Consider the following 21170-nt stretch of genomic DNA (forward strand, 5'->3'; position numbering starts at 1 on the left):
GCAGTAATTTTCATTCCAAACCTTTACCTTGAGTTAGCAATAGAATGACAATAGAACACACACACGAAAAAATGATTTTAAGATTTGAAATCAGGGCTTTGAAGATTAAAGCAGTTCACTTCACCATCTACACATAAACTATTTTAAACTATTTATTAATTATCCTAAAATTTTTATAAATAATGCTTTCTTGTTTATTTTTTACCTTGAAAGGCACTGGCTCTTCGGTAAGAGGACTAACAGGAAGTGACGTGGTACTGCTTGCTGGACTCATGTCCGTACTCTGCAAGGACAGTGAAATTGAATTAAATAAGGATTGTTTTGTAGTCATTTTGACTATTCATAATTTAGAAAAAATAAATAAATAATTAAAATAAATAAATAATAAGTAAAATATGAATGTAAAAATACCAAATTTAATGTTGATTTAATCATAATTATATAATAAAGCCTTCCTTATATAGAAAAAATTATCTGGGAAATTAGTCAAATTATCACTCTCCATGTATATTTTAAGTGCATTTTATCAAACATGATGGCCATTTTTTGTGTTAGGGTAGTATTTATTATCATCATTGCTTAATTAATATTTAACCTTTTTTTAAATTAAACTGTAGCTGTAATAATTCATTATGTTGCTATTTCAATGTATTTCAGACTGATTTTCAGACATGTATTACAGTTTTTCTTCTATAAAGATCTAAATCATTGCAACCATTTTTTCATTATGTAAACCAATCTGCCACAATATACAATTACAAACTGAAAAAATATTAAATTTTTTAAATTCCTAAATTAATAGCCCCTGACATTTTACCTTTCTTTTATTCTGCTAAACAAAAATGTAAGAATAAAAGATTTACACAAATGTAAGAGAATGCCTGGATTATTGCTAATGGCTGTTTTTCTAGTCTTTTAAAAATACAAAAATTAAAACTTATTTAATGTGAGATTAGCCTAAAAAAGAGATACCAGTTAGAAGTTCATCATTAATTTGCTTTTCTAAAAGCAAGAAAAAGATACTAATAGTAGGTAGCAACAGAAGTCATTTTATTATATTCTTAACACAGTCTCTCTGAGGGATTCTCCCATATGCAAATAAAACAAAAGAAAATAAAACATTGAAAAGAATATATACCCACATTTTCAGCTTGGTTTCTAAATATATGTGCAAACACACAGAAATTTTGCAGTGAAGATTAAAACCAAAGAATGAATTCACCTCAAGTGAGATAAGGATATAAATAGACAAGTTTGACTCACTTAAGTTTCAGCAAAAGAACGCATTCAAAGCATAGGTGCTAACACCGTTACTTATTCTTAGAAACATTCTATTCAAGGATTATTTTCAATTCACTGTATTCGTATGCACAATAAACTGGACATATTTTAAATATCCATTAAGTTGGGACTACTTATGACTCCCTAGTCCAGAAACCAAGGATAAGAACTATAAACACAGGAACCAAGATATTCAGCATAATGTTAATTTAACACATACCACACCTATTTTGGAAATTGATATAAGGCAGTGCATTGAGTAAAAACGTCTAAAGAGGGAAATTAGGTAAAAATTGGACAATAATTTACTAAAGGAAGTAGGAAAATACATGCACCAGATAATTGAGGTGAGTTAGTTACTGACTTTAATTTCAAAATTTTTCCGGAGTTCTACACCATTTCTTTGATCAAAACTAGGAAATATTATGAATTGCTGACTCTCGCTCTCTGATTATATGACATAATAGAGAAACAAGGCTGGTCTTGCTAACTAATTACCGCAGGATGTTAACATAAGACATGAATGAAGATTTATGCTGAAAAACACGGAAAAAAGACTCTTGAGCTACTTCTCTTAAAGTTGGATTTCTCACAAGAATTTAAGCAAGGGACAGGACACAGTTCATTCATAGTTGAATTATCTGATATTTACCTGTAGTATAGACAGCCTGCATAGCTTACTAAAGTATCATACCCTCAAAAATTATATATTTAGGAGACATAGATGACATTCATTTGTAAAAATTGAAAAGCCTGGATCACAGTCTTTCCAATGAAGGTTTAATTTTCATAAGAACATGAGTCCAAAGTCAAGGTTCATGGTAAACGTCTTTAAAGGTTGAGGTTTCCCACAACTTTCTAGACATTAATGTATAATTCAAAGGATAGTAAAAAGCAGACTCCAAATTTTACATTATGTAACACTGATTCTTTGAATGTCATTCTAAGAGAAAATTGTGTTCTAGCTATAATTTTCAAATCAATCTTAAAGTGTGACACCTTAATTCTACTGTTCTGAGGACATATTGAGATAAATATTTTAAAAAAACAAATCCATCTCATATGACAACATCTGATAAACTGTACTTAGTTATCAAGTTGAGAAATACATAAAGTATTTTCATGCTTATCCTACTGTTTTCCCATTTGCTTTTCAGTGATCTGTAATTTAGGTGTCATTCCAATTTGCTTATTCTTTTAGATAAAATACTATTGTAAACCTTTTGAAGATAAGTCTTATCCATATTTCATATTTTAATCCATTTACTCTTCCATTCAATAATAGCAATAATGATACAATTTAATATCTAAATGAAATACTTAAGTTACATTTGATGTTTTAAAAACTGATGATTTTGTTAATCCACAACTTTCTTCAAAAAATGTTCTGTCAGAATTATGGCTTCATCTGCTTTTGATAGATTCCAAATATATCAATATATGTAACTATATATATATATATCCATATATGTAACCACCACCAATATCAGATGCAGAACATTTTCGTCACCTCAAAATGTTCCCTCAAGGGCCTCTGTATTCAACTATCCCCATCCCTGCTCCCAGGAAAAATGGTGTGCTTTCTGTTACTAGTCTGCTTTGGGCTGCTCTAGAATTTCATATAAATAGAAGTGTATAGAAGTGAATTCTTTTGGGTCTGGCTTATTTCACTCAGCAAAATGATTCTGAAATTCATTATGTTATATTGGTGCATATTTCAGTAGTCTATTATTTCAAAATTTTGTGTAGTATTTCATAATGGACAGAAATTTGCTTATCCACTCACTTACTGATGGGATTTGTGTTGCTTCCTGTTTGGGGCTCTAATGAAAAAAACATGCTGAACATTCATATATATATCTTTTTTTGGACATGTGTTTTAATTTATCTTTAGTAAACACTTGACAATGATATATCTGGGTCTTCTGGCAAATTTATATCCTGTATTATGTAAATTTTATAAGAAACTGACAACTGTTTTCCAAAAGGATTATAATATTTTGCACTTCCACTTGCACTGTGTCTTGGAAACATTGGTGTATCAGTCTTTTTTAAAAAACTAGGCATTTTATGGGTGTGCAGTGGAAGCTCATTGTGGTTTTAACTTTCTCTTCCATGGGTTACTAATGATGTTAAGCATCATTTCATGTGCTCATTAACTATAAGCATATCTCATTTGCAAAGAGTATTAAAATATTTTGCCAATTTTTATCATTGGATTATTGGATACAAATCCTCTGTCATATATGTTTATTACAAATATTTTTATCCAGTTTGTGGCTTACCTTTTTATTTTCTTAACCATATATTCAAAAGGGCCAAAGTTTTCTAAACTATTTTTTTTTTTTTTTTAAGCTTGCTTTTTGTGGTGTGTGCTTTTGGTGTTTTACCTAAGAAATATTGGCCTATCAATCACATTCTCAAGGATTCTCTCTTATGTTTTCTTCTACTAATCTTTCACTTCAATACATATGGGCAAAAGATAGCAGGATCAGAGATTTATTCTTTGAAGATGCTTTTCCAGTTTCTTGGTATACAATAAACATTAAATAATCCTTATACTACATGTGTTCTAGCACAAGATTTTCATAGGTTAATTTGAATTTTAACAAGTAATCTCAGATATTTTAACCACTCTTTCTCGTTATATGAAAGTCTTATATTTACTCATGTCTTCACTATCATTATAATAAACTTAAAAAATGGATTTGTTATCTGTAGGGAGGGTAAGAACGCTTTGCTATAGTACTGAAATGTTTAAAGTAATATTCAAGACTCTCATCAGAGTGGGTTATTATGAAACTTCCCAGGAAGATAATTAGGAGAAGGAGAGAAGTGAAGTATTTAGTTGGGAAGGAGAATAGAAATACCAAGAGAAACAATGTTTCTATTACCTCAGAGACTGGTTCTCTTACCATAGGACTCATCTTTGGCCTTGAGCAAAAAGAATGAGCAAGCAAACATTAAACAAACAAACAAACAAAAAATCTATTTTAAATAAAATCCCAAGAGACAGATGGGAAATACTACCCTTTGCTTCAGAAATTTCAATGGAATAAACTATGATCTAAGCACACAAAGGTTCCTGCAAAACACCATGCCACCTTATCATATTCAAATCTGCAATACGGCGTTGGTGAAGAGCAGATATCCACAGGCTAAATGAAAATGACACCATACTAAAGGAAAACAACAGCAGGAGGAAGACTAGAACTTCTCTTAGCTCCTATGTGATAGCTCCTTAAAACATACATGAATAACCAAGGACAATTTATCAAGAAATTGGAAAAAGCAGATAAGTGATCTCATTGAAATCTTCAAACTCACCTATCTTTGTACTAACTTAAAGTCAATTAATAGAAGTCATTGTTGATGAGAAAAAATAAGTATACAAAGTTTATTAACAACAACCACAATAAAACCCAAGTGAAAAGTAAGACTTGCAAATCCTAAGAGTTGGTCTACCTCAAAATAAATAATGTGCATGAAAGAAAATATTTTTTGTTACACTAATAGCAACTTTTTTTCTCAAGTTAAATTCAGACAAAAATTTGGGAAAATGGTATATCATCTGTTACTATAAACAATGATTTAAATGTTTAGTTTGAAAATGTGATCATGCTCAATGGACACTGGTTAATTGACATTGGGCAAAGTACATAGTTGAGAGCTTTGAAACTCAATATTCTGTCACTAAAAAAGCAGAGAAACTGAAGAATAAGAGGCACTATTAATAATCAGAAAATAAAGTTGACATTTTGAGTGTTACATCTTCTCATAACTGCTACTATTATACTTACTATTGATAAATACAATAGTGTACTCGTTTTAATAGCATTGGGAAACACAGTATTCTCTTCTTTATTTTGATGTGAAGAAAGGAAGAACTCTCAATTAATTAACAAACCATTTGTCATTTGGTACTATCAATGTTCTGTGCATACAATTTCCAAGTCAGCCGTGTGTATCTAACAATATAAAATTTAAAATTTAAATTCATTTTTGAAATATAGTTAACTGATTCATAAGTTAGGGAGTTAATTTTTAATCCATGAAAATGAGATAATCTTTTATAAGTATTATAAATATTTTATTGTATAAGCCTTTTTATGTTTTTCTTCTGATTCGGAGGAAAATGTGTTAATTTTATTGAATAAAATATCCTTACTAACACCCAGTGCCTAGATCTTGTATTTTTTCTAAAAAAGAAACCAGGGCTCCTAGGAGAAATGGCTGATTCCAAGTCCGGGATGGGACAAGAAATGCACAAGATGCACAAGATGATTCTGGAGCATCCTTTTGTACCATAAAGCAAGGAAGTACTCAAAAAACAAAAGAACAGGGGTATGCCAAAGAGACAAAGAACAAAGAAGTCAACACGAAAGAGCTTCCAAATGCCAAATCTGGAACAATTCGAATAACAACATAAATAACATACTACAAAGTATAACTAAAAGTATTAAAACAATGAGCAAATAAATCGGGAGAAGAGACACATTTTTTCAGAAAAATTCCAAATCAGCAAATGAGAGACGAGACAAAACTTTTTTCAGAAGAATTCCAAATAATTCATTTAGATAGTTCTCTTCAAGAGATGAAACTTAACACCCTATTCCCACCCTCAAGCTGCACTGAATGACTTTCTTCCAAAGTGTAATGTGTGAAAAAAGGAAAACGTAACTTCACAGTGGAGAAACCCAGCACACACTACCTCAGCCAAGTGATCATGTAGACAGCATGAACGTTGTATAATGTGAAGAGAGGGATCCTTCACATCTATGGTCTTCTACCCTCAAACCAATGGCTACAGTCTAATCATGAGAAAAATATCAGACAAATCTAAATTGAGAAATGTTCTGCAAAACCCTAATCAGTGTTTAACAAGAAAAGTGTGAGAAACTTTCACTGCGAAGACATGGCGAACAACAATAATAAAGCAGTGGTCCTCAAACTTTTTGGCATGAGGGACCATTTTCATGGAAAACAATTTTCCACAAAGTGGGAGAGGGATGATTTAGGGATGATTCAAGTATATTACATTTATTATGCACTTTATTTCTATTATTATTACATTGTAACATATCATGAAATAATTATACAACTCACCATAATGTAGAATCAGTAGGAGCCCTGATCTTGTTTTCCTGCAACTAGATGTCCCATCTTGAGAGGGATGGGAGAATGTGACACATCATCAGGCATTAGAATCTCATAAGGAGCATTCAAACCTTGCATGCGTAGTTCACAATAGGGTTAGCGCTCCTAAGGGGACTCTAATGCTGCAGCTGATCTGAAAGGCAGGTGGAGCTCAGTTGGTAATGCCAATGATGCGAGCAGCCGTAAGTACAGCTGAAGCTTAGCTCACTTGCCCTCCGCTCACTTCCTGCAGTGCAACTCCTGGCCACGAATCCGTGGCCAGGAAGTTGGGGAGCCCTGAAATAAAGTATCCTGAATGTGACTCGGGAATAACAAAAAGGACATTAAGGAAAACTGTTGAAACCCAAATACATTGACCAGTTGAGTTAACAGTAATGTACCAATAATGTTTTTTTTAAGTTGTGAGAAATGTACTCTGCCAAGGTTGGATGATAACAATAGGAGAAACTCAGGAGTTTATGGGACTCATCTGTACTGTCTCTGCATATTTTCTGTAAATATAAAACCATTCCCCAATTAGAAGTTTATTTTAAAAATTCTTCATTAGCAATATAACCAGGCTATTCATTGTTGTAATGCATAATAGTCATTTACTCATAGCCTCTGAGTTTTTATCAGGGCTTTTAAAACTTTCATCAAAATAAATTTTGACAGAACATTTTATTGAGATGCAAAATCTCTCCATCAGAGAACCTTTAATCTTCTGTTAAGTTCTCCCAGAAAAGCTGATGTTAAATTGTTTTGCATACTTTCATGTTCCATATGGGAATGCTGAAGGAAAGCTTCAGCCATATAAAATGATCTATTTGTTTGGGTACTGTTAAGGTGCTTGGTAGAGTGAATTTGCATTATTAATATTTACTGAATGCTGTAATTCCATAGTACAGATCCATTAATTATGCCTCCCCTGAAAGCATGATTAATGGATCTGTCCTACGGGATTAAAGTTTATTGATAAGGATTTCTTGAAGTGAAACATGATCAATTGGGCTGAAATCTTCTGAGTACACAAAAAGATTTAAGGGTAAGTGAAATATTTTAATTTTTTAAAGCCATTAGGGTAAATTCTATAATGATTTTCTAGACCTAATAAAATTAAATTTTCCCCTTTTAAATGTGTTAACTAATTTGAGGATGTATTCTCATAGTTGTAAATTTACACAGAAAATATATACACATGGTTTAGTATATTGCTGCTTTAATAATCAATGGTGTGATTACTGACAAAGCATATAATTTTTATTTCTATAGTGTAAATGGGCTATTTTTCTTAAAAATATCTTTCTTTTTTAAGACATGTCAATTTTCTGGGAAAATTCAGTCGTTTAGTCATTCAGCCATTCAACAAGTATTGAGTACACATTAAAATTCCCTGCTCTTAGACTTTAAGTTTTGCCATGATTGTTCCCATTGGCAAGACCTGGTTAGGCTTGCTGTTGGCCCAAGAACTTAGTAAGAAAGGGAATATAGAGTATCTAATTGTGACACAGAAAAACATCTCATATATATACACACACACACACACACATATACATATTAGTAGGTAGATTTTCAGTCTCTAATGTGTGTCCTTCACTAGTTATACCTCCAAAAGACAAGAAGCCAAGAGGCCTGGACTCCTCCAATCCAGGGTGCTGACAGGCACAATTACAGGCATTCTTCTCAGAGGAACAAGGCTGATTCCACTTACTTCGTTCTCTAAGTGGTGCATATTCCATGCCTTAGTGTTTGTTGTTTTAGCAGTAAACCAAAACAAGAGCAATAGGAAATTGGGTTTAGTCTCTAAATCTGGACTAGCCCATTGTACTTTAGTCTGGTTCAACAACCTTTTCCATTCCGGTTACATCTTTTACTGGTCTTGTTTTCTCCAAATGAAAATGCAAGCTTTTTTCTTTATAATATGTTCTTAGAGTTTATAGCTGCTGTTTTTGACTTCCTGGCATCCAGTTAATTTCACTGCGTTAACATTTTGGGTTTCCTTTGGGGAGTGATTTCTCCTAAACTTTCATTCCATTTGCTTTGAATGCTGCTGGTCCAAAACCCTTAAAATAGATGTGAGCATATAATCAAGGCCTCATCAACCTTTCTTGCCAGTCACAAAATGGCACAGAAGCCACATTATTTTAATAGAGCTCAAATCTGGGAATTGTGGAATTTTGAAAAGGAGATGTTCTCATTCAGCTAATATGGCTGAGGTCATAAGAATGTGTTTCTGTCTGAACTGACTGAAGTCACCAAGTAGATGGAACATCCTTAGGAGCAAATCCAACACTGAGTCAATTTAGGGAATGGAGAGAAATACACTAAGTCCCAAGGGAGTCTTTGGTATCTTGATAATCCAGTTCTACGTGGCCAAAACGTTTTCACAAAACAGTATGTCTAATATGTAAGCATTATGTCTCATATAGTCATATGTTGCTTAATGATGAAGAGAAATTCTAAGAAATGTGTCATTAGATGCTTTTATCATTGTACAAACGTTATAGAGTGTACGTATAAAAACCTAGATAGCTTAGTCTACTACACATCTAGGCAATATGGTTTAGTGTATTGCTCTTAGGCTTCAAATCTGTACAGCATATTACTGTACTAAATATTGTAGGCAACTGAAACACAACGGTATTTGTGTATCTAACCATATCTAAACATAGAAAAGGTATAGTAAAAATACAGTATTATAATTATACAGCACATAACTGTATGGGAATAAGCCCTATGATTGAGAAGTTGCAAGTTATAAAATCTAAAATTTAGAATTGGCTGACAAAAGTAGACAGACACTTTATTCTAGACTGGGAAGTTAACACTATATAATAGCAAGTTAATTTATTACTTTCTACATTTACGGAGCTTAGATTATACATTTTTGAATTGGGGACATCATAAGACTTGATCACAAAAATGCCTGGATATAAAAGTATTTACTACTTTTTAAAAATTTTAGTACATATTTTAAATTTAATTTGGATAACATATTCACATAGTCAAAAATTCAAAAGTACAACACATTTTTCCAGAAAACATGTATTTCTTTTACCACTAGTGACCAGCCATCCAGAGGCCACCAATTTTAGCAATGTATTATATAACCTTCTACAGATGTTATATGGATAAAAATAGAAAACTATACACAAATATTTATATATAGTTATTGATTTTTTTCTTTATACATATAGGGTAATATATATATTATTCTTAAACTTGCTGTTTTACCATATATTTATGTATAATGGGTTCCCCTAGTATTGGTTATGACTGTATATCAATACTATATGGTATTACATTTTATGGCTATATTATAATGTAGTTAACTAGTGTTAAATTCTCTTTTGCATTACAAACAGAGCTGAAGTGAATAATCCTATATAGTATGCAAATTTACCTATAAGATATATTTTGAGATGTGAAATTACTGAGCTGAAAGATACATTCAAATGTAATTTTGAATAATATTACCAAATTGTCCTGCATAGAGATTCTACCAGTATACACATCCACATAAGGCTTAAGAGTGAATATTTTCCCATTGCCTCACTATGTATTCTCTACTTGATAAGGCTTTTAGTACAGATCCAAAGGTAAACAAAAGCTCTGGTTCACCCTTCTGAAATCACAGAGAGGCCAGAAAGTAGCTTTTTAAATTCTCTTTCCTCCTGGTATTAATAATCTAAGACAGTTGGGAGATATAATATCCTAAGAGATGATTGTCTCAGTGTTATCTTTGCTCTTAGCTCTACTCTGATCTTGTGACACAATTCCAATTACTAATCTCTTACTTTAGTGTTTAGTCACTAACTGAAAGCTAAATCAAAGCTGTGACCAAATCCTAGAATACCCCAAATTACTAGGCTATGGCAAAGCAATAACCTGGCTCATTCCTTCAGAGTGAATCTCACAGAAGAAATTAGAAATTGGTTCTTAGTTTGGAAGGTTCAGAAATTAAACTATATCAATTCACATAGGGACGAGTAGGTTTTGCGGGGATGATTCAAAACTAAATGAATAATGAACTGTATTTTGTCAGATATTGGCCAACATATTAACTAATAATGGAAACTAAACTTGGCATAAGAGTTATTGGTAATCTATTTAAGTTCTTCGCTTTTGGTGAACAGAACCACTCAGAAACCACACTACAAACCTAAAGGTTCTTTGTTTCATATAAAGTAGGAAACAATAACTGGATGATCTCAAAGAATGCTTACATCAAGTTATGGTAAATATATAAACAAATACAAATCATTTAGAATCAGGGCACTTTCTCATTTGAATAGTGTACAGCATCACCACAATGACGACATTCATACTAGCTAATTTATTCACAAAAAAATCTACTATTAAAAATACAATTATTTCATGCCAGATACACTGCAATGTAATTGAGAAGACGAATACCTACTCTTCTTAGTAATATTTTTAAAACCCAGCTTATTTTTACTGATTGTGGTATTGGTTACCTTAACAAAAACTAAGCTTATTGGTTTTAACTTGCTCTCGTTTGCTTCAATTTTAGAAAACTGCAGTTTCTAACTTTATATCAAAATTCCAGGAGTTCATATATTTATCTGAACCTTTAAATCTTTGTAGCATTTCCCCAAGGTGCTATATAGATACTTGGAGGCTGAGTCCCTACTTTAACTCACAATTTTTCCCAGGGAAATAAATTCTGTCTCTGACCCTTTATCTCTGCAGTGGAATCTGAACCAACTGTGGCAAGGCCTCTTTATGTTTTGGTCTATGACTTGAATCTTCATATCCCTCAGTTCATTTACCTTATTTAACATTCCTGGTATGTTCAGCAGTGTCCAACCAGTCAGAATTGTGTTCTAGTTTTATTAATGACATTTAACTGACAGTCTTGAGAACCTATAACAAACAAGATACTATAATTTGTGCTTAATAAAAAAAAACTCTGCCTCCAATTACCTTAAGTTCATTAGGGAAGACAAGCAAGTATTAAAAGTACAAACTAGAAAAAGGAATAAACGAATACATAGATAGAAAAAGAACAAAATTCCCACTATTCAAAGATAATCACAAATAAAATATATATTTTTAGATATTTAAAACTAGATATTTAAAGATTTGAAAGGAAAAGATCCAAGATGGCCAAATAGAAGCAGCTGCGGTCCATGGCATTCACAGAGAGGAATGAAAAGGGGCAAGTGAATTCAACGCTTTCAACTGAAATATCCAGGTTCTCACACTGGGACTGAAAGAGACTTAGAAGGACTTAGAGAGAAATGTCTGATGGAGCTGAAAAACACAACACGAGAACTTTACAATGCGATCACAGGTAGCAGAATAGATCGAGCGGAGGAAAGAATTTCAGAGCTTGAAGACTGTCTTTTTGAAATAAGACAGGAAGACACAAAGAAAGAAAAAAGAATGAAATTAGATGAACAAAACCTTCAAGAGATATGGGATTATGTAAAGAGACTGAACCTACGACTGACTGGGGTACCTGAAAAAGATGGGGAGAATGGAATGAAGCTGGAAAGCATACTCCAGGATATCATCCAGAAGAAATTCCCCAACCAAGCAAGACAGGCCAACATTCAAATTCAGAAAATACAGAAAACACCAGTAAGATACTCCACACGAAGTTCAACCCCAAGACACATAGTCATCAGACTCTCTAAGATTGAAATGAAACAAAACAAAGCACACAAACAAACAAAAAATAGGTTAAGGGCAGTCAGAGAGAAAGGCCAGTTCACCTGGAAAGGGAAGCCCATCAGACTAAAAGTGGACCTCTCCGTGGAAAGCCTACAAGCCAGAAGAGAGTGGGGGCCAATATTCAACATTCTTAAGGAAAAATTTTCCAACATACAATTTTATGTCTGGCCAAACTAAGCTTCATAAGTAAAAGAGAAATAAGGTTCTTTTCAAATAAACAAATGCTTAGGGAATTCATCACTACTAGGCCTGCTTTGCAAGAGCTCCTAAAGGAAGCACATGATATAGAAGGGAAAAACATTACCAGCCACTACAAAAACACACTGAAGTACACAGACCAGTGACACTAGGAAGCTACCACATAAACAACTCTGCAAAATAACCAGCTAGCATCATTATGACAGGATCAAATTCACACATAACAGTATTAACCTTGAATGTAAATAGGCTAAATGTCCCAATTAAAAGACACAGAATGGCAAGCTAGATAAAGAAACAAGAACCATCAGTGTGCTGTCTTCAAGAGATCCATCTCACATGCAAAGACAAACATAGGCTCAAAATAAAGAGATGGAGGAAAATTTACCAAGCAAATGGAAAAAAGAAAAAAGCAGGGCTTGCAATCCTACTATCTGACAAAACAGAATTTAAGCTAACAATGATTTAAAAAAAAAAAAAAAAAAAGACAAAGGACATTACATAATGGTAAAGAGTTCAATTCAACAAGAAGCGCTAACTATCCTAAATATATATATACACTCAATACAGGAGCACCCAGATTCATAAAGCAAATTCCTAGAGACCTACAAAAAGACTTCAACTCCCACACAATAAGAGTGGGAGACTTTAACACCCCAATGACAATATTAGGCAGATTGCGGCCAGGTGCGGTGGCTCAAGCTTGTAATTCCAGCACTTTGGGGGGCCCAGACGGGTGGATCACGAGGTCAGGAAATGGAGACCATCCTGGCTAACACGGAGAAACCCTGTCTCTACTAAAAAATAAAAATAAATAAAAAATAAAAATAAAAACAACTAGCCGGTCGAGGTGGCGGGCGCCTGTAGTCCCAGCTACTCGGGAGGCTGAGGCAGGAGAATGGTGTGAACCCGGGAGGCGGAGCTTGCAGTGAGCTGAGATCCGGCCACTGCACTCCAGCCGGGGTGACAAGCAAGACTCCGTCTCAAAAAAAAAAAAAAAAAAAAAAAAATTAGGCAGATCACTGAGACAGGAAGTTAACAAAGATATCCAGAACCTGAACTCAGCTCCAGATTAAGTGGACCTGACAGGTATCTACAGAACTCTCCACTCCAAAACAACAGAGTATACATTCTTCTCATTGTCACATGACGCATACTCTAAAATTGATCACAAAATTAGAAGTAAAACACTCCTCAGCAAATGCAAAAGATTTTAAATCATAAAAAAAATCTCTTGAACCACAGCCCAAACTAGAAATCAAAACTAAGAAATTCACTGAAAACCATAAAACTACATTAAAATTCAGAAACTTGCTCCTTAATGACTGTTGAGTAAATAATAAAATTAAGGAAGAAATCAAGAAGTCATTTCAAATGAATGAGAACAAAGATACAGCATACCAGAATCTCTGGGACACAGCTAAGGCAGTGTTAAGAAGGAAATGTGTAACCCTAAATGCCCACATCAAAGTTATAAATATCTCAAGTTAACAACATAATATCACAAGTAAAAGAACTAGAGAACCAAGAGCAAACAAATATCAAAACTAGCGGAAGACAAGAAATAACCAAAATCAGAGCTGCACTGAAGCAGACTGAGACACAACAAACACTTCAAAAAATCAACAAATCCAAGAGCTGTTTTTCTTTTTTTGAAAAAAATTAATAGCATAGATAGACCCCTAGCTAGACTAATGAAGAAAAGAGATAAGATTCAAATATTCACAGTCAGAAACGATGGGGATATTACCACTGACCCGACAGAAATGCAACAAAAGCCCAGGACCAGACAGATTCACAGCTGAATACTACCGGAGGTACAAAGAAAAGCTGGTACCATTTCTATTGAAACTATTCCAAAAAATTAAAAAGAAGGGACTACTTCTCCCTAGTTCACTCTATGAGGCCAGTATCATCCCCAAACCTGGCAGAGATACAACAACAACAGAAAAACTTCAGGCCAGCATACTTGATGAAAATCAATGCAAAGATCCTCAATAAAATACTGACCAAAACAAAAAAAAAAAATCCAGCAGGACATCAAAACGTTTATCCACCATGATCAAGTGGCTGCATCCTTGGGATGCATGGTTGGTTCAAAATAAGCAAATCAGTAATTGTCATTCCACACATAAACAGAACTAAAGTGAGAGCTGCATGATTATCTCAACAGGTTCAGAAAAGGCCTTCAATAAAATTCAACATCTCTTCATGTTAAAAACTGTCAATAAACTAAGTATTGAATGACCATACCTCAAAATAATAAAAGCCACATATGACAAATCCACAGCCAATATCATACTAAATGGCAAAAGCTGAAAGCATTCCTCTTGAAAACTGGCACAAGACAAGGATACCCTCTCTCACAGCTCCTATTCAACATAGTATTGGAAGTTCTGGCCAGGACAATCAGGCAAGAGAAAGATATAAAGGGTATTCAAGTAGGAATACAGGAGTCAAATTATCTTTGCTTAAAGATAGCATGATCCTATATCTAGAAAACCCAACCATATCAGCACTAAAGCTTCTTAAGCTAATACACAATTTCAGCAAAGTCTCAGGATACAAAATCAATGTGCAAAAATCACTAGCATTCCTGTATACTAACAACAGGCAAGCAGGGAGCCAAATCATGAATGAATTCACATTCACAATTGCTACAAAAAGAATAAAATTCCTAGGAATACAGCTAACAAGGGAAGTGAAGGATCTCTTCAAGGAGAACTACAAATCACTGTTCAAAGAAATCAGAGAGGACACAAAGAAATGGATAAACCTTTCATGCTCATGGATAAGAAGAATCAATATCACCTAAATGACCATACTTCTCAAAGTAGTTTATAGATTCAATGCTATTCCCATTAAACCACCATTGACATAATTTGCAGAACAAGAAAAAAAAAAAAAAAAGTTGAAAATTCCAATGGAACCAAAAAAGCGTAAATAGCCAAGAAAATCCTAAGCAAAAAGAACAAAGCTGAAAGCATCATGCTACCTGACTTTAAATTATACTATAAGGCTACAGTAACCAAATCAGCATGGTACTGGTACAAGATCTGAAACATAGACCAATGAAGCAGAAGAGAGAACTCAAAAATAAGATCACACATGTACAACTATCTGATCTTCGACAAACCTGACAAAAACAAATAATGGGGAAAGGACTCCCTATTTAGCAGATGGTGCTGGGAGAACTGGCTAGCCATATGCAGAAAATTGAAACTGAACCCCTTCCTTACACTATATATAAAAATTAACTCAAGAGGAATTAAAGACTTACATATAAAACCCAAAACTATGAAAACCCTAGAAGAAAATCTGGGCAATACCATTCAGGACATAGGCATGAGCAAAGCTTTCATGATGAAAATGCCAAAAGTAATTTCAACAAAAGAAAAAATTGACAAACAAAATCTAATTAAACTAAAGAACTACTGCACAGCAAAAACAAACAAACAAACAAAAAACCCTATCATTAGAATGAAGTGAGAACCCAGAGAATGGGAGAAAAATGTTTCAATCTGCCCATCTGACAAAGGTCTAATATCCAGAGTCTAGAAGGAACTGAAACAAATTTACAAGAAGAAAACAAACAACTCCATTAAAAAGCAGTCAAAGGAATTGAACAGACCCTTCTCAAAAGAAGATATACATGTAGCCAACAACCAAACAAAAAAGCTGAACATCACTGATCACTAGAGAAATCCAAATCAAAACCACTATGAGATACCGTCTCACACCAGTCAGAATGGTTATTAAAAAGTCAAAAAACAACAGATGCTGGCAAGGTTACAAAGAAAAAGGAATGCTTTTACACTGTTGGTGAGAGGGTAAATTGGTTCTACCATTGTGGAAGACAATGTGGTAATCCTCAAAGACCTAGAGGCAGAAATATAATTTGAACCAGCAATCCCATTACTGGGTATATACCCAAAGAAATATAAACCATTCTATTATAAAGATGCATGCATGCATATGTTCACTGCAGCACTATTCACAATGGCAAAGACACGGAATCAACCTACATGCCCATTAATGATAGAATGAATGAAGAAAATGTGGTACATATACATGATAAAATACTATGCAGCCATAAAAAAGAATGGGATCATGCCTTTTGCAGGGACATGGATGGAGTTGAAAGCCATTATCCTCAGCAAACTAGTGCAGAAACAGAAAACCAAATACTGCATGTTCTCACTTTTAAGTGGAAGCTAAATGATGAGAACACATGGACATATAGGGAGAAACAACACACACTGGGGCCTGTTGGAGGGGGGTTGAGGGGGAGGAGAGCATCAGGAAGAATAGTTAATGGATCCTGGGCTTAATACCTAGGTGATGGGATGCTCTGTGCAACAAAACACCATGGCAGACGTTTACTTATGTAACAAACCTGCACATCCTGCACATGTACCCCTGAATCAAAATAAAAGTTGAAGAAAAATAAATAAAAATTTTAAAACATAATAATATAAATTATCATTAATGCATCATTAATGTATGTAATAATTTCTATCTTAAACTTTGCACCTAGCCATATTCTCAGGATTTTTCTCACATCAAATGTTTTTCTTAAGTCTACATTATATGGAATGAATAAATTTCTATTATATAAAAATAACTTCATTCATCCTGCCATTAGATATTTTGTATTTATATCTTTTCTATATAATGTTGTAATAACATTCTTAAGACAGATATGTGAATATTTCTTTAAATATATTTGTAGAGTTATAAAGTCTCAGTTAAAGCTATGCACATAATTGAATAGCTTCACATATATTATCAATTTCCCTCCAAAGCTAATGCATTAATTTTTACTAGCACTTGAGAAGTTTGGGGGTTCTAAATGCATTATATCTTCAATTGGCAAAGAGAAATTGATCAGGATATTTAATAGGTCGTGATTTACTAATTCATTAACTTTTAGGGGAAAAAACATCAGAACCCTAAATTGCATTATAGTAAACTATAACTGGATTAAAATAATAAATATAAATCAGCCCACAAGAACCACTTGAAGAAAACGTAAATAAATATTATCTTTCAGTTACAATAGAATGAGGAGGGCTTCTCTGAACATAAACATAAATAAATCATAAAGACGAAGACTGACATATGTGACAATGTTGATTTTTTTCACATATTAAAGGAGACATCATAAAATTATATACCAAACAAAATATATGGAAGTTCTGAGGATGGGTGGGAACACTTATTCCTCACTCCTCATTCCCGGTACTAAACGCTCTACCAGTGTTACACTCCCAGGCTTTCTCCCTAGCAAAGAAAGATTACTTTTCTTGCTAATAAATTTGGGGTGAATGAACTCAGTGTTTTTGGTTCAGCTTATTCCTCTTTCTTTTGCTAGCAGGATCACATGCAGAGAACATGTGTTCTGCTCAGCAGTTGTACAGTTGGCTTTTTACTGCTAAGGTCTGAGCAAGAACATTAAGGCTCAGATCATAAGAAGGTATAACCTGGAAGGTTGTCTGAAGCTTATGGAGGCTTTTCCCTCAGGCATGGCACTATTTTTATATAGTCTTGTGAGACTGAAGTGATGGCTTGTGAGATGAATGTGTCTCAGCAAAGCCTCTGGGTCCAACAACCTCAGAAAAGACAAAGACCACAGGTAGCTTTAGCTAAAACACAGAGCCTCAGGAGGTGCAAATTGCCACTTGTTGACCTTGAACTATTCAGATCCATTATTCATTGACAGATTTGGCTGATAGAGCACTGAACTGAAAGGAAAGAGTATCTTTCCATTCTGGAGCTTTTTAAGTTTAGTATGTAGGATAATATTGGCAGCTTGTAAACTGAAAGCTGTGTTCTGCGTCTGCTACCGAGTGCTAGGAAGCTTCCAGCTTTAAATTCTGAGAGTGAGTCCTACTCGTTACAACTAGTTGTGCTGCCTGAGGTAAGTGGCTTCTAGCATGTTCACAAATGATCCCTGCCTCCTTGTATTTGCACTCTCATGTCATCCTTCAGTGTGGGATGGATTTCACAGTGCAATTGTGATGAATGAACTATGGCAAATGCTGTTAAAAAGACACTGTAGAAGGATGAGTTTGGACAAAGTTTTTAGCAGCGGAAGTAGTAAAAACTGGTTGAATATTATATATATATAATATATATATAAAATATATATAAAATATATATATATATTTAAGGTAGAAATGACAGAACTTCCTCGTAGTTTGTATATGGGCTATGAGAGAGAAGAGAAGGCAAGAATGATTTCCAAGGTGTTGTCTGGGTAAACAGATTCTGTAGGAATTTAATGGGATACGGAAGATGGCAAAAGGAACACATTTGAAGTGAAAAGTCCAGTAATTCAGCTTGTTCAAGTTAAGTTTGAAATTCCAAATGGACATCATAGTAGATGTGCACTGTGAATGAATACACTGGCTGAGATAGGATTGAGAACAAGATTATTGAAAAAAAAAAAAAAAAACAATTCAAGGAGCTAAAATCCAAGGTGAGACAAAGATAAGCTATGTGTTTAAATACAGACTATTTCAGAAGCAACACGGGAAATAATGAACGCGAGTGAGGACTATAATCTTCAAAGAATAGACAAGAGTGTGCTGGGGTTGGGATGAAGACTACAATGAAGAGGGGTAGCAAGTGATATAGTCTGATAGCATGAGCTTCCTGCCCAAAATTTTGAGGTGAGCAGGAAAAGACAATGGTCAAGAAATTATAAGGAGGAATAAGATGAACACCTGCCTCTTCTCTAAGCTTCATAACATGACGGGTGTGGCTTTTTAAAATCCACCACTGAGCTTATGCTACTTGGAAGCCATGACTTCATGAAACTCATTCTTTTACAAATCCTCTCAAAAAGGAAAAAAGGTTTAGCATATCCTGTGTCAAACATACCCAGGCCAAGCTAATCAATTTACAATGAAAACCACGTAAGGGAATGAGCAGAATAAACAGAAAGGATATACTTCAACTTTACATACGATGTGCAAATTTTGTTTTGCTATAGCATATGCTCTAATCTTTAGGAGGATAATCAACAGTTTACTTCATTTTTTGTACTTTTTCCTTGTCCAAATTCTCTAAAGCTATCAAGAAAACCTGTAGTATTCACCAGAATCTCTCTAGTCCTAATAGTTGAATCCTAATTACTGAAGACATCCTGTCTCCTATTTTGCACAAATCTCTGCTATTAAGATTATCTTTAACTTTTGTTGTGGTTTTATTTGTTTTAATCTTAATTTTAATTAATATTTTAGAGACAGGGTCTCACTCTGTCACCTAGGCTGGAGTGTAGCAACACAATCACAGCTCACTGCAGCCTTGAACTTTGGGCCTTAACCTCCCAAAGTGCTGGGATTACAGGTGTGAGTCACCATGCCCGGCCTCTTTGTTTGTTTTTAAATAATTTAATTCACTATGTGAAAAGGGCAATTTTTAGGTGGTTTTCAGTCTTAGTCCATTAAGGTTGTTACAACAAGATACCATAAACTAGGTAACATTTAAATAACAGAAATATATTTCTCACAGTTCTGGAGGCTGGGAAGATTAAGACTGAGGCACAGGCAGATTGCACTGACAGATTCAATACCCAGTTAGGGTCAATTTTCTGGCTCATAGATGGTGCCTGCTAGCTCTGTGCTCACATGGTGGAAGGAACTAAGCAGCTATGTAGGCCTTATTTATAAGGGCACTCATCTCATTTATTAGGGTTCCAACCTCATAATTTAATCACCCCTCAAAGGCCCCACATCCTACCATCCTCACTTTGATGATTAGATTTCAATGTACGAATTTTGAAGGGATACAAACATACAGATACGGCAGAAGGCAGGAACTGCTTTGCCAGTGATCCTTGAGTGTATTTTGTACATTGTTTCCTGAAGGAGTTAACAGCCTACCAAAGTGGTAGAAAAATTACTTTAAACTGAAAACTTCTGAATAGTCAGTAACCACAGAGAGACATTTTCTAAACTTGAGCAGAACCTCCCCCACAACATGGCTGCCATGGACCTTCTCTGAGAGAACTTTCTGTTTGGGGGAAGTCTGACCCTAGCATGGGGAAGTCTGCCCTAACACAGGGAAGTATGAATTCAGTTGATTCAACTGCCCATTAACATGGCATGGTCTTGGCTCACTGCAACCTCCACCTCCCAGGTTCAAGAGATTCTCATGCCTCAGCCTCCTGAGTAGCTGGGATTACAGGCATGCACCACCATGCTGTGTAGGGAGACCCCCTGAAACTATTGCTACAGAATAAAAGATGAAATGCTCCTGATTATTGTAAATACAAAATTGCATGCAGGATTGTGTAAAGACAATGCCAGGTTGGACTGCCAGAATGAGCCAACAGCACATGATGTGCTTCCCCTGCAGAGAGCCTATGAGTGGACGTGCAGTCAAGGAGGTTTCACATCACCAAGATTCCTATCCCAGAAAAGCATATGTTCATAGCTCTAGGAATGGAATGCGACCCTCGTGGAGAGCCTATAAATGGGCACATGGGGGGCACCTGTCTATATGTATAATATAGGGCTATAAACACCCTCATCTTGCCACGGCTCTTCTAGGCCTCTTTAGGGTTAAGGCATACTCCCTTCTGAGAATTTTTGGTCTAACCGGTTGTCTAGCTTCACGTCCTGTTACTATGGATTGTTTGTAACCAGCTTTTGCTGCACCTGTTACACTGATTAATATTTTGCTAATCATAGGTTATGGAAAGACTGTGTTTCTGTTTTAAGGCTCTGTTAGAAATTACTGATGCACACACTATATTGTAAATTCTTAACTCTGTACACTGTACTTCTACATACAGATGTTATGTTAAATAATTACTTCATCCCCATGTGACCATCTCACCTCATAAT

At 34.5% G+C, this 21170-nt stretch overlaps 1 protein-coding gene across 1 annotated transcript in view; it reads right to left on the reverse strand.

Annotated features, from left to right (window-relative positions):
* CCSER1 (coiled-coil serine rich protein 1) overlaps nucleotides 1-21170 on the reverse strand; it is a 1408588-nt gene that overhangs the window by 809178 nt on the left and 578240 nt on the right. The window contains exon 7 of the mRNA XM_025385587.1: nucleotides 206-283. Coding sequence (XP_025241372.1) covers nucleotides 206-283 — 78 coding nt within the window. The remainder of the gene's footprint in view (nucleotides 1-205; nucleotides 284-21170) is intronic.

The sequence above is a fragment of the Theropithecus gelada genome, chromosome 5, assembly GCF_003255815.1.
Source record: "Theropithecus gelada isolate Dixy chromosome 5, Tgel_1.0, whole genome shotgun sequence".
Lineage (NCBI taxonomy): Eukaryota > Metazoa > Chordata > Mammalia > Primates > Cercopithecidae > Theropithecus > Theropithecus gelada.